A 12,692-nucleotide genomic window follows, 5' to 3' on the forward strand; every position below is an offset into this window, starting at 1 on the left:
CACACACACACACACACACACACACATACACACACACACACCCCAGCAGACAGAGACTCAGACTGTGCCTCAGTAACAGCTGGTGAAGTGGAGAGGACTCACTCACAGCGTGCCGTCCACACACTGGAAGATGGCTCTTCCCAGTCACCTTGAGAGACAGTTGCCCTTGCCGACAGAAGCTCCCCAGTGTGTGAGCATCTACCTAGCAGCTGTACCCTCTGCAACACTGACTCTAGCCTCGAGTCCCTGAGTTGATGACACTCCTTTCTCCCAAGCCCTTGGCCAAGATCCAACAGTGAGCAAAAAGACATGGCCATTGTCCTATAACATGGTGCTATCCCAAGTAGTAAGGGCTCCATCTGGGGGCCTGGTAGGGTTTCCCATACCATGCACTGTTGTATGTTACATAGACTGGCTGTGGACTGTGTATGTAGGAGAGCCCTGACTGTCTGTGACCACATCTGTCCCTCCACTGTGTCCCACTCTTCCCAGGGGTAGGAAAATAGGCCTGAATGGAGACTAGGGGGAGTCCAGTGTTCCCGAAGGTAGGACGGGATGCTCTATGTCTTCAACTTGCAGCTCCTTCCATCTTACATTCCTACACCCTCCTGCTGTGGGACATTAACCATGTCTGCTCTCCCCACAGGTCTGGTACATGGATGGTTATCACAACAACCGCTTCGTCCGTGAGTACAAGTCCATGGTGGACTTCATGAACACGGACAACTTTACCTCGCACCGTCTCCCACACCCCTGGTCGGGCACGGGCCAGGTGGTCTACAACGGCTCCATCTATTTCAACAAATTCCAGAGTCACATTATCATTAGGTTTGATCTGAAGACAGAGACGATTCTGAAGACTCGCAGCCTGGACTATGCTGGCTACAACAATATGTACCACTACGCCTGGGGCGGCCACTCGGACATCGACCTCATGGTGGACGAGAATGGGCTCTGGGCTGTCTATGCTACAAACCAGAACGCGGGCAACATTGTCATCAGCAAGCTGGATCCTGTCTCACTGCAGATCCTCCAGACCTGGAACACCAGCTACCCCAAGCGCAGCGCCGGTGAGGCCTTCATCATCTGCGGCACCCTCTACGTCACCAATGGTTACTCGGGGGGCACCAAGGTCCACTATGCCTACCAAACCAACGCCTCAACCTATGAGTACATTGACATCCCCTTCCAGAACAAATACTCTCACATCTCCATGCTGGACTACAACCCTAAAGACCGCGCGCTGTATGCCTGGAACAATGGCCATCAGACCCTCTACAATGTCACCCTCTTCCACGTCATCCGCTCCGATGAGTTGTAGCTCCCGCTTTTCCAGAAGCCAAGGGTCCAAGTCCTCACCCCGAGGACATTTCCATGAAACAGCTGCCAAATGATTCCAAGAATACTAACAGTCCTGATTTTGAGAAATCAGCGCAATTTTGACGCCGAGAGATGGTGTCCTCTCTGTGTTCCTCCTACTCCTGCAGGTGGGCCACAGATTTCAGAAGAAACCGCCATGTATGTGGATGGAACTGCAGCCCAAGGCTCCTTGGCTGTCCCCATCCCACCCCGTTCCTCTCTGGTCCAATAACTCAAAGAAGCAAGGCGATGACTGTTGGCCCCTCTCACCCAAGAACAACCCACTGTTAGGATTGCATGGACATTTCCTTAGGTTGTGCCCAGCGAGACGACGTGATGGCCATTCTCCCAACCAGCCCCCCCCCAGCCCCCGAGGCACTCGGTGTAGGCCGCTTCAGCCCACACATATCGCAGCTGCCTTTTTCTTGACCGTGTTGTTGTCTCTTAGATTAACTGTGCTGAGACTCCCGGTAGCTCATGGACCTGTGTCTAGTACTTTCCCAAAGCGATGGTGGGTGTGCGTAGAGTGAAGTTGCTGTACCCACGTTGTTGAACTTGCGTACCCTGTAGCTAGATCGTGAGGTGTCCGTCTGTTCTCCCCCAAGGTGGTAACTCCGTGTGTTCAATTTATGCAATGAATGTTGTCATGCAGTGCTGTAGTTTGGATTGATAAGTGGATGGTTACTCTTTCTAAAAAGAAAAAAAAAAAAAACAGTGTTCGCCCTTATAGGAGACATAGTCAAGTTCATGTTGATAATAACCCAGTGGAACTCTTATCTTGTCAAGGTATCTGAATTGTGTAACCATGGATGGGAAGGACGCATCGTGGGAAACTTCAGTTTCCTACAGGAAGGAACTCCCCAAGGGCAGCCATGTGTGGAAAGATCATTTTTTTAAAGAAACAAATAAGTCAAAGAGGGCAACTTTGTACTGTTCAGTTATCTAAGGAACAATAAAGATATTAGGAAATATCCTTGCTTTGCTTATTGTCTGTGGCAAGAGGTACATACATGATGGGCAACCCTGGATGTCGTAGCTACCCTCTTGGTCATGAGAACTCAGAAGGGAGAGAGGACAGTGGACCGCGACCTGCTACTTCCCAAAGCCAGAAAACGCTTGGAGTTCCCCCAACCTAGGGCTGCCCCAGAGGCCCAGCCCTTCATCCCTTCACCCCCTTCACTGACTTTTCTTCCCTGGAGCGGGTATCCACCCATGTCAGACAGCCCTGGTGCTGTTGGTATATGCCAGCCGAGACCTCACTGATGTTGATAAGACCATGATGGTGAACCCACCTGACTTCCAACCCAGCCTTTCGCCAAGGGCTGCCACAGACCTAGGGAGGAGGTACCCTGGGACCCCAAGATGTGTAGACCTTAGCAATTCCAAAGGACTCAACATGCAGATAACATCCTAGAACACCCAAGCAGACCAGGGGTTCTTGTAGAACAAGTCACAGCCTCAGGTCGAGAGCCTTCCTAGAATGTCCTGGAACTTAATGCCAACCAGAGAGGTGATAGCATGAGAGGGGCTCTCCCTGTACATGGTGACGTGACTGGCATCAGATTTGACAGGTGGTTGCTGTCTACGTTCTACGTGTGGGTTCGGTGTGAACTATCTCCTCTCACCTCACCTCCACAGTTGGGCATCTGTCACCCTACTCAGGGTGGGCACTGGTGACATGGGTCAAGTTATGTGTTCCCCAATCTGTGAGCCAACTAGTCTCCCACATTCCCATCCATGTCCTGGGACAGCAGCTGGTTGGTCTCCGAGTAAGACATGGATGGCGCTCCGGACAAGCTGATACCCATGATGTGCGGTTGTGCTATAGAACTGAGAGTCTGAGGATGTCTAAGGACAGTCAGTGGTCCTGGTGCTCACACAGAAATGGGCATCGCTTCCAAAGTGAGCTGTGGACATTTGGGGACTGTGTCCAGCTTGGGCATACTAGGCAATACTAGGCATAGTATTGCCCATACTTGGGCATACTTATTATCTGGCCCTTGACAATAGTTAGAGCCGCAGGACAGTGGTGGGAAGGGGTCTGGGAGGGTCTGAGAACAGATCAGTCAGGCCTGATGTGGAGTTCCCAGCCACTGCAGCTCAGACGACCACAACCTGGATCTCAGTCCCCTTCCTCAGTGGGCTGCTGATACCGATGGCCCATCTGGAGTGTCCAACCTTTTGACATTTTGACACAGTGTTAGCTACAAGATTCAAGATACAAAAAGAAATTGCAAAAGTATCTCTTAATATTTGAAGTTAATTCATGATTTTTGTTTTGGCCACACTCATAGCTGTTCTCTGCTGAATGTAACCAGACTCAACCTGCAGGCTGGACAGCTTTCTGTAAGAGACAGGGCCTGCTTTGGCCCTCTTTCAGTGGAATCACCAGGCACAGGGCCCTAGCATGCCCTCGACCACCTACCACTCTTCTGGTCTCAGATCCCTCCCACCACTGCACAAACATCTTAGAGGCCTCCCCCTCCACACCTGCTAGAGAATCTTCCTCCCTTGGGCTCTGCATCCTTGTGACCAATCTCATCCAACGTATTCTGGGATCTGAGAAAAGTAGTTCATGTATCCAAAATAGGTGAGTCTCCAAATGCAAACCAAAAAGAAAGAAAGGAAGGAAGGAAAGGGGGAGGGAGAGGGAGGGAGAGGAAGGGAGAGAGGGAGAGAGAGAGAGAAACAAAAGAAAAAAGACGAAAGAAGAAATCTTTTCCGCAGGATCCATTCACTGGGGTGACCGGAGTAAGGAGAAAAGAGGGGGTGGTCCGGGGAAAGCTAATTCTTAGTCAGCTGCAAGGCTCCCTGAGAAGTCGTGGCTGAGGCCACAGTGGGGAGGAGCTTCCATTAAAACTTTCAGAGGTGGGAGGCATTTTCATACTCTCATGAATTATACGTTTGCAAATTATCTTGGGGTAAGACAGCATGCAGAACCCCGCCCATGAGACACATAGGGTGCTTGTTCATCTAAAAGCCCAAGTTTCAATGAAGCGATCACTCAAGCTGAGAGGCCTCTCCCATCTCCGATTTGATGAAGTCTTGTATGCACACCATCAGCTGGAGTGGTGATCACCGATAGTAACTGTGGGCTGATTTCTGTGTAATTTCTCCTTAATGACACAGTTTTTAAAAATCAGAAGTAAGCAAATGCCCATTATGAGTCACCAGAAGACAAAATAAGGACATGACGAGGCCACATGGATTTGCTGTCCCAGACAGGGTATTTGCTAAGGAAAATATACTGCTAGGAGATTAAATACCTAAGAAAAAATGGCTTCATCCGGAGAGCAAATAAAACAGCCCCTTGCCACTAAATCTCCCATATTCCAATAACTGGATATAACAGTCAATAACCTATCGTCTGTGGATGAATTTTCTTTATTAAAACTTTGGCCTGGAATCAAAATCCTGCAGTTCTTTGAGATGCTCAGAAATCAGAGCATGAAACTCCAGGTTCTGTTCACAAGGATGGGCAAGGCATTCCCCCAATCTCTACAGGGGTTCTGTTCCATAGCAAGCCTGTGCCTAGAGAGCCACCTCAGGTACCCCGTGGCTCTTCTCCCCGTCTGCCTGGCTCCCGAGGAAGTTACAGAGGTCTGATGTACAGGACCTTGTCGCCACACCCATGCTCCATCCCTGAGCTGAAGAAGGCAGCTGCTGGCTTCAGTGAGCCATCTTGGGGCCCATGGACGTGATAGTGGGAAGCTTGGAGACCCCAGCAGCCTTGGACAGGGACAGACTAGGCACTCATCGATGGTAGAGGATTAAGCAGGCTATCGTGCAGTTGGTCATGCTTACTGCACACTTCCATGTCTTACATGTGTTTCTTAAGGAATGGCCCCCACTCAGTGCAGAATCTCTAAAGCATTGATGGTCTTAACACAGCACAGGGGCCTGCATATCCCAGTGGATCCCTGGGTCCTCGTAACCTGGGAGTAGGGAAATCAGGACATACTGTGTGCAACTCAGGTGCTCAAAGCATAAAATAACTGATAATTCTGAGCACAGTAGGCAAATGTACAGTCGGCGCTAGGAAGACTATTCTTGTTCTCAAGGTGCTTTTAAGGATGCATAACTATTCACCTGCATGTGTATGTATGCATGTGTGTGTATGCATTGTGTGTATGCATGTGTGTATGCAGGTGTGCATGCAGGTGTGCCTGCATGTGTGTATGCATGTGTGCATGCAGGGCCCATGGAGACCAGAAGAGAGCATCAGATCCCCTAGAACTGGAGTTACAGAAGTTTGGGAGCCACTGTGTGATGCCGGGAATCAAACCTGGGTTCTCTAGACAAGCACTGAGCCATCAGCTCCTTCCTTTCTCTCAAACGCCAGATGCTCCGGGGTGGGGCAGCTGACCTTCGTGGTTCTTTGGTATCCCTTGTAAATATTGTCAGGTTTGTTAGCTAGCTCTTGATTCTGGTAACATGTAGGGTGTGTGTGTAGTGTGAGTGGTGTGTGTGTGTGTGTGTGTGTGTGTGTGCTGTATGTATGTGTTGTATGTGTATGTATGCTGTATGTATGTGTTGTATGTGTGTGTGCTGTATGTATGTATTGTATGTGTGTGTGCTGATATATGTGGTGTGTGTATGTGTGTGTGCTGTATGTATGTGTTGTATGTATGTGTATGTATGTGTTGTATGTGTACTATATGTATGTGTTGTATGTGTGTGCTGTATGTATGTGGTGTATGTATGTGGTGTGTGTGTACACATATGTGTATGTATGTGCACCTGTGAATAAAGGCACATACGAACCCAGAGACCAACATCAGGTATCTTTCTCAGACACACTCCATCTTTTTAAATTTAATTTTTATTCAGAGTGCATGTGTCCATGCATGCATGTCTGCATGCATGAACATACACTTGCCTGTGTGCATGTCATAGCATGCAGGCAGAAGCCCACGGCTTCCTGGAATCAGTTCTCTCCTTCCATTATGTGGAATCAACTACGTCATCAGGCTTAGCAGCAGCTCAGTAACCCCACACATTATTTTTCAGACAGGATTTCACCAATTAGATTTGGCTGGGCTTCAAATTCCAGAATCTCTCTGTGTCCCCAGGCTGAGATGACAGGTACATGCCACCTCGCATGGCTTTTATATCAGTGCTGGGAAGATCTGAATTCAGGTTCTTAGGTTTGCACAGGCAGCACCTTCCCAGCCCATCTTCCCAGCTCTGGCTGTGGGTTTGTCTACTGTGCTCAAAATGATCAGTTATTTTATGCTTTGAGCATCTGAGTTGCACATAGTATGTGTTCTATACTCCCAGGGATCCAAGTGCCAGGTTCCTGGGACTACCCAGGGCTTCAAAGACAAACTGAGTTCTCTTCTATGCAGTCTCTCAGGGCCTCCCTTACCTGTGTGTGGCTGCATTGCCTCCTCTTCAAGAAATGGACATGAGGCAATAGAGCAGAAGCCAGAATCAGACTGACAGGTGGCAGGAAAGCCACCAACCAGCCTCTGGGCCCTACACAGGAGAGCACTCTGCAGGTGAGTCACGATCTGCTCGCTCATCCCACCGCAGGCAGGAGAAGGTGCAAGAGCCTTCATGAAAAAAGGTTTGTCCTCTAACCCCAGGAGCCTGTGAGTCACTGTGGCCTGGCACTGAGGTGTCAAGATCCTAGCCAAGGAACATAGAGCCGGGAGCTGGCATCTCCTATCTCCTCTGCCTCTGCAGGGAGGCCTCTCTTCACTCCTTTTTATCCTGTTGCCCGCTCTCCTTCTCTCCCTCCCTCTCTCCTTCCCTTCCTCCCCCTACCCCATGCAAAGCCAGGAGCAGAGCCTGTCCATTTTAACAAGTGAGCCATAGATCTTGACTTTGCTCCTCCAGGTCTGTGTTTTTCCCAGCAGCAGAGTGGTCCCTCTTCCCTCCTGCCTCCTTCCAGGGCATCACTCTCATACCATCCACTTGCCCAGGGCTTCAGGGACTTCCTGTCTAACCTGATCCCATGTGGCTACGGCTAGGAGTAGTGAAACACTGATTGTCTTTGTTTGGGTTTTACTGCTGTGAACAGACACCATGACCAAGGCAACTCTTCTTATAAAGGACAACATTTAATTGGAGCTGGCTTACAGGTTCAGAGGTTCAGAGCATTATCATCAAGGTGGGAGCATGGCGGCATCCAGGCAGGCATGGTGCAGGCAGAGCTGAGAGTTCTACATCTGTTTCTAAAGGCAAACAGGAAAAGACTGGCTTCCAGGCAGTTAGGATGAGGGTCTTAAAGGTCCATGCCCACAGTGACACACTTCTTCCAACAAGGCCACACCTCCTAATAGTCTCACTCCCTGGGCCAAGCATATTCAAATCACCACACTGATAAAGGAAGTCACCCACATCTTAGCCCAACTGTTCTCCCACCTGCTGGCCCTACTCATCACCCAATACCAGGAATACTAATGTTGGCCTCATGGGAGGGGCCCTGAGAGAGCTCCAGGCCCATGTGAGCAGCCATCCTCTTTGGGAGGGTGGGCTGCAGAGCTGCAACATCTCTGCCAGGCAGCATGGCAGAGTACTCTGCCTGCACAGATAGTCTCACTGAGAGATGTCATCGTCACCCCTTCGTGGCCAGCCAGGGGGAAGGAGACCCCCACTAACTATTGTGAGTGCTTGGCTCTGTTCCTGAGTCACTGTTGTCCTTACTCTGCCGGTGGAGACACAGAGGCCCAGCGAGACCATTTAACACCTGTTCCGCTTAGAACAGCTAGTTTGGAGCAAACTCAAGGAGGGACCCAAGTCCCCTGATGCCGGCCTTGGCTCAAACTGGAGATACCAGCTGCATTGTCACACAGCAACTGCTTGCTAATTGGCCGGTGTGAGGAGTCCTGGAGGACTAAGACTGTTTCCCCAGCCCCAGCCCAGGCCTGTTTTCCACTCCGAGTCAAGCCCACAGGGACCAGAAGCGCCCAGCAGACTGGAGACGTGAACAGACTTCCTTACTGATCTCTTTTTTCCCCACCAAAACCTGGAAAACAAGGTCACCAAGAATGGTGTCCTGGACACGAGTCCCAGGTAGCCTCATTTCTGATGACTGAATTTTGTGTGGTCTCTGGAGGACCCTTGCCCTCGTCCCACTCGGACCAGCAAGAGGCCTTAAATGCACACAGGCACAGGTGACGCCTCTCCTACTGCCTCCTGCCCTAAAGCCACCCCTATAATTAGCTGGATGGGTCTGCTAGCAGCTCCAGGCTGATTGTCTTGCCCAGTCTGGCACTGTCCCTGTTAAATTGTCTGTGGCAAAGCCATAATAAGGAAGACAAACGGCAGCTGTGTAGGGTCATCCACAGGTGCTCCTCAGAAGGACCAGGAGATGAGAGACTCAATTAAAGGCTCCGGCTGTTCTGCCCGACCTTCCTTTTCCTGGAGCTGGACCACGCAGGTGTCCCTTCTCCCTATCCCCTCCTTTCTGGGAAGATGCCCATCTACGCCAGCGGAGGGAGGCTGGGGCCAGAACTGGCCCTGTCTTCAGAGAACCCCTAGATCCACTGGCCCTGACTACCATGGCGAGATAGTGAGAGTCAGTTCGACAGTGTCGGCTATGAAGACTGCTCACTGCTATAAAAGTGTGACATAACAAGAGACACCTAGGCAGCCTCTTCCGGCCCTTATCAGTCCTAAAATGGAGGCCCGGTTGCCTAATGATCCTCACCCTCCCTCCTCACATTCCTACACACACACACACACACACACACACCCTGCAACCTCTCACCATTGCAGGTATCTCAGGGAGCCTCCTTCCATGAAGGAGGCAGAAAGGAACATCTTAGGCATGAGGGCCTGGGGCACTGACTTGGGTGGAGGGTGCTTACAGAACCAAACAGCCCCAACTACAGGCTGACCTGTCTGAACCCCTGGGAGCAACCTGTTCAGTAAGATTTGTAAGGACTCACTCAGAGACCCTCCCAAGGAGTACTTGGGCCAACCCTTCGGCAAGTGATAAGTCAGAGACTGTCCCAGGGTGCCTCCTGGGAGTCTCCAGGAACAGGGTGGGGATGGCAGGGGCAGATAGGACCTACTCACAGTAGGTTCGAATGCCCAGTGCAGAGGGATTGGGCAGGATGGCCTAGCTACTTGCTGTCCCTTTCCTCTTTGCCAATCACAGTGCGTGGTGTTGGACTGAGCCTCTGGCGCTCAATATCTTGTCCATTGATAAACATCCCCCACTTTCCTCACATCAGAAAATTAAGTGTGCATGTGGACACAGAGGCTTACCCAGCTGTCCTGATGGGTGAATCTGCCTCTCTGCCAGAGCAATGGCACTATTGTGGAGTCCTAAAGCAAGGGGTGGGAAAGGAACACTCGGCTGTCAGATCCCTCCCTCCCAGCCTTCGTGGGGACACCAGTCTCTGGGAGCACAGCCCACTGCCCATCAGTCACCCCCTTACCCAGCCACCCGATAGTGGTTGGATGTGCCTGTCCCTAGCAGAAGTCAGAAATTCCCTCCTGGTCCTCAGCAATCCCAGGGGCCCAGAGTAGTCCTGGCATGAGGGAGAGACCCAGTACAGCCAACCCATTAGTAGAGTCCATGTTTCCCCACAGTGAGGACTGGAGCTACAGGGGAGACGGGCACCCATGAGGACTGTGTTTTTCTGCACATGTCCCACTGCACCTGAGTTACTGTGTCTTTCCCGGGGGGATGCCTGGCACCTGCTCTGCACCCCACGTTTGCTTTAGGATCATGGCCACGTAAGATCAGCACCACCACACAGAGGTGTCACTCTGGTAGCAGACTCACACGAGGACCCCCCCCCCCAGGGTACCCTGTGCACTGGGCTGTTCACACCCTGCAGGACATACTGGGCACATGTGAGATTTTCCCCACTCATATCAGAACGGCCAATAGAAAGCCAAGGAGTGAATTTGCTCTGGACCGATGTGGGGCCCAAGCTGACAAGTTCTGATTAGGAGCACAGATGGAGGATGGGTGGCCACTGGGTACACAAAAGAAGAGGACTACTGTTTCCCACTGGGAAGACTGAAATCCAGCAGGAGTTTACACTTGGCTTCCAGAGCCTTCATTACAGCTTAACAGACATGTCTAGAGCTGGAGAGACACCCATTGTGCACTCAACTTGAGGAGGAGCCGGGAATAGCTTGTCCTCCCTTGAGGCAGGAGGTTCTGAGGTTCTGGCTCTTGTCCTCTCCTGGGAGGCCTGTCAGACACACCAGGGGCCGCTGAGGGGCTCTGCTTGCTGTATTACAGACCACATCCCTAGCTCATTTCTATTTAGCTTGAGATTGGGTCTCCCTGAGCTGTTCAGGTTGACTTTGAACTCACATGTAACCCAGGCTGACCTCATGCCTGCAAATGCTCCCACCCTAACCCTCTGAGGAGCCAGTGTCGCCAGACAAGGCTGTATTCCTCGAATGCATCCTCTCTACCTGTTCGAAGAGAACATTGGGTCAAGGCAAAGAACGCACAGAATCCCCCATGGCTCCCAAGCCTCTTGCCTTTTGCTCTAGCTTCAGATGGCCCAAAGCCCCTGGTCAAAGAAGGTAGAAGAAAGCCATCTCCTGGCCCCAACCCACCCCGCTCAGCTCTCTCTCCAGGCTTCAGCAGCAGGAGCGAGAAGCAATTTGGTATGTGTGAATTATTCAGAGCAGGCAAAGTGGGATGAGGAGCTGAGGGGACGTGTGCAGACACCGAGAGGCAGCAAACAGATCCCAACTGGAACAAGCTTGCAAGGTTGATCCTGGAAACAAATTAGCTGTGAGTTACAGGAACCATTATTTGATTAGATGCAACTGGTTGTTTCAAAAACAACACTCATAAGCCGAGCTTCTCCATGCAGCTTTCCTGGCTGCTGCTCTGGGCTTTCCTGGCATGGCTGCTGATATCTCCCCATCCCCTTACCCTGATTGGTCCCATGGTTCCAGGAGAACTGAGCCCCACACACCCCCAAATGCTCACATGGTAGATAGTACAGAAGCGGAGTCTAAAGAGGGGGCAAAGAAAGAGCTTGGTGGTAAGAGAGGGGAAAGAGACAGAAATAGCCAGAGATGTGTAGAGGAAAGGCAGCTTCCGGCTGCCTGGGGATGCTGTGTCTGGGACCCGAGGGAGGGAAAGCATATGCAGAGGGTGGTGCTTCAAGCTGCCAGTCAAGCACGAGTGGATGTCAGTGTCAGATGAGGAGCAGGGAGGAGGGGACATGTTCAGGAGCACTAGGCTGCTCCCAGGCAGTAGGCAGGGAGACCTGGGTAAGCCATGGAGATCAATGGAAGGCAGAAAGGGAGAGGAAGGTGGGCTCAAGGTAGGACAAATACAACAACCTGAGTGGCCAAGATCATGCAAGAAGGATTCCCAAAACTCAGGAGGAAACACAAAGGTTTTGAGGAAGGGCAAGGGAGGGAGGCCTGAGGAGGATTTGGAGGAACTTGAGGGGCTGGAGAGCCACGGTGGCATCTCAGCACAAGTGAAGGAGATGCAGGCTGAGGGGAGGGTCCACAAAAAGCCAGAGCAATGGGGAAGCCAGACCTGCGGGCAGGTGGAGGCAGGGGAATGGGGAAGCCAGATCTGCGGGCAGGTGGAGGCAGGGATGGGGAAGCCAGACCTGCGGGCAGGTGGAGGCAGGGTGTTTGGGAGCACAGCAGTGTTAGCTTGAGAATCTCCGCAGCTGAACACCAAAGGACCAGGAGTTCAGGGACAGGAGCAGTTTCCAGGTGAGGTGGGCAATGCTATCGTGATCCCTGGTTGGCTTCAAGGCTGTAGGTCAAGTCACAGACCGTTGGCTAACTGTGCTGTGTATGGGTGCAGCAACTCCAGTCCTGGGTTCCATAGTCCTGAACATGAAAGGTCAGAGGAGCTACTCTGACCAGAGACAGGGAGCAGCTGTCAAAGCCAAAATCACATCTTGGATAGCCAGTGGTGGCCCCAGTTCAGGGGGCCAAGTGGTAGACTGAAGTTATTCCTCTTGTTGAGGTTTGTAGTCTGCCGGAAGGGTGGGGAGGCAGGAGCAGATCCCGCCTGAACCCCTCCCTGCTTCGCTCTACCCACTGTGTTCCTGACGGCTGGGATTAGCCATCTCGGGGTCCAAATAAGGGCTGCATCTTCAACACTCCTGCCCAGCCTACCTAACTCCCTCAGGATTCAGAGTCTAGCTGTACCATACTGTGTGCTCAGCGCCACGTGCCCAAGGTACACAGACCCTGTGAGGAAGGAACTTGATTAAGTCTCAGACATGTCTACATATACGGGTACACACCTGATACCTTCCAGTATGCTCACATAAAACTATCATTGGGACATGGTCATTGGGAGTGACCAGAAGACAACAGAAATAGAGACTGCAAAGAGAAAATTTGTAAGGTGCACACATGACAGGGTT

At 51.5% G+C, this 12,692-nt stretch overlaps 1 protein-coding gene across 2 annotated transcripts in view; it reads left to right on the forward strand.

Moving 5' to 3' along the window:
- Positions 1-2,330, forward strand: part of Olfm1 (olfactomedin 1) — a 37,735-nt gene extending 35,405 nt beyond the window's left edge. For both annotated transcript variants that reach the window (XM_021192524.2, XM_021192521.2), the window contains exon 6: positions 647-2,330. In XM_021192524.2, the coding sequence (XP_021048183.1) occupies positions 647-1,321 (675 nt within the window). In that variant the 3' untranslated portion in view covers positions 1,322-2,330. The remainder of the gene's footprint in view (positions 1-646) is intronic.
- Positions 2,331-12,692: the final 10,362 nt, after the last annotated feature.

This window comes from Mus pahari, chromosome 3 (assembly GCF_900095145.1).
Source record: "Mus pahari chromosome 3, PAHARI_EIJ_v1.1, whole genome shotgun sequence".
NCBI lineage: Eukaryota > Metazoa > Chordata > Mammalia > Rodentia > Muridae > Mus > Mus pahari.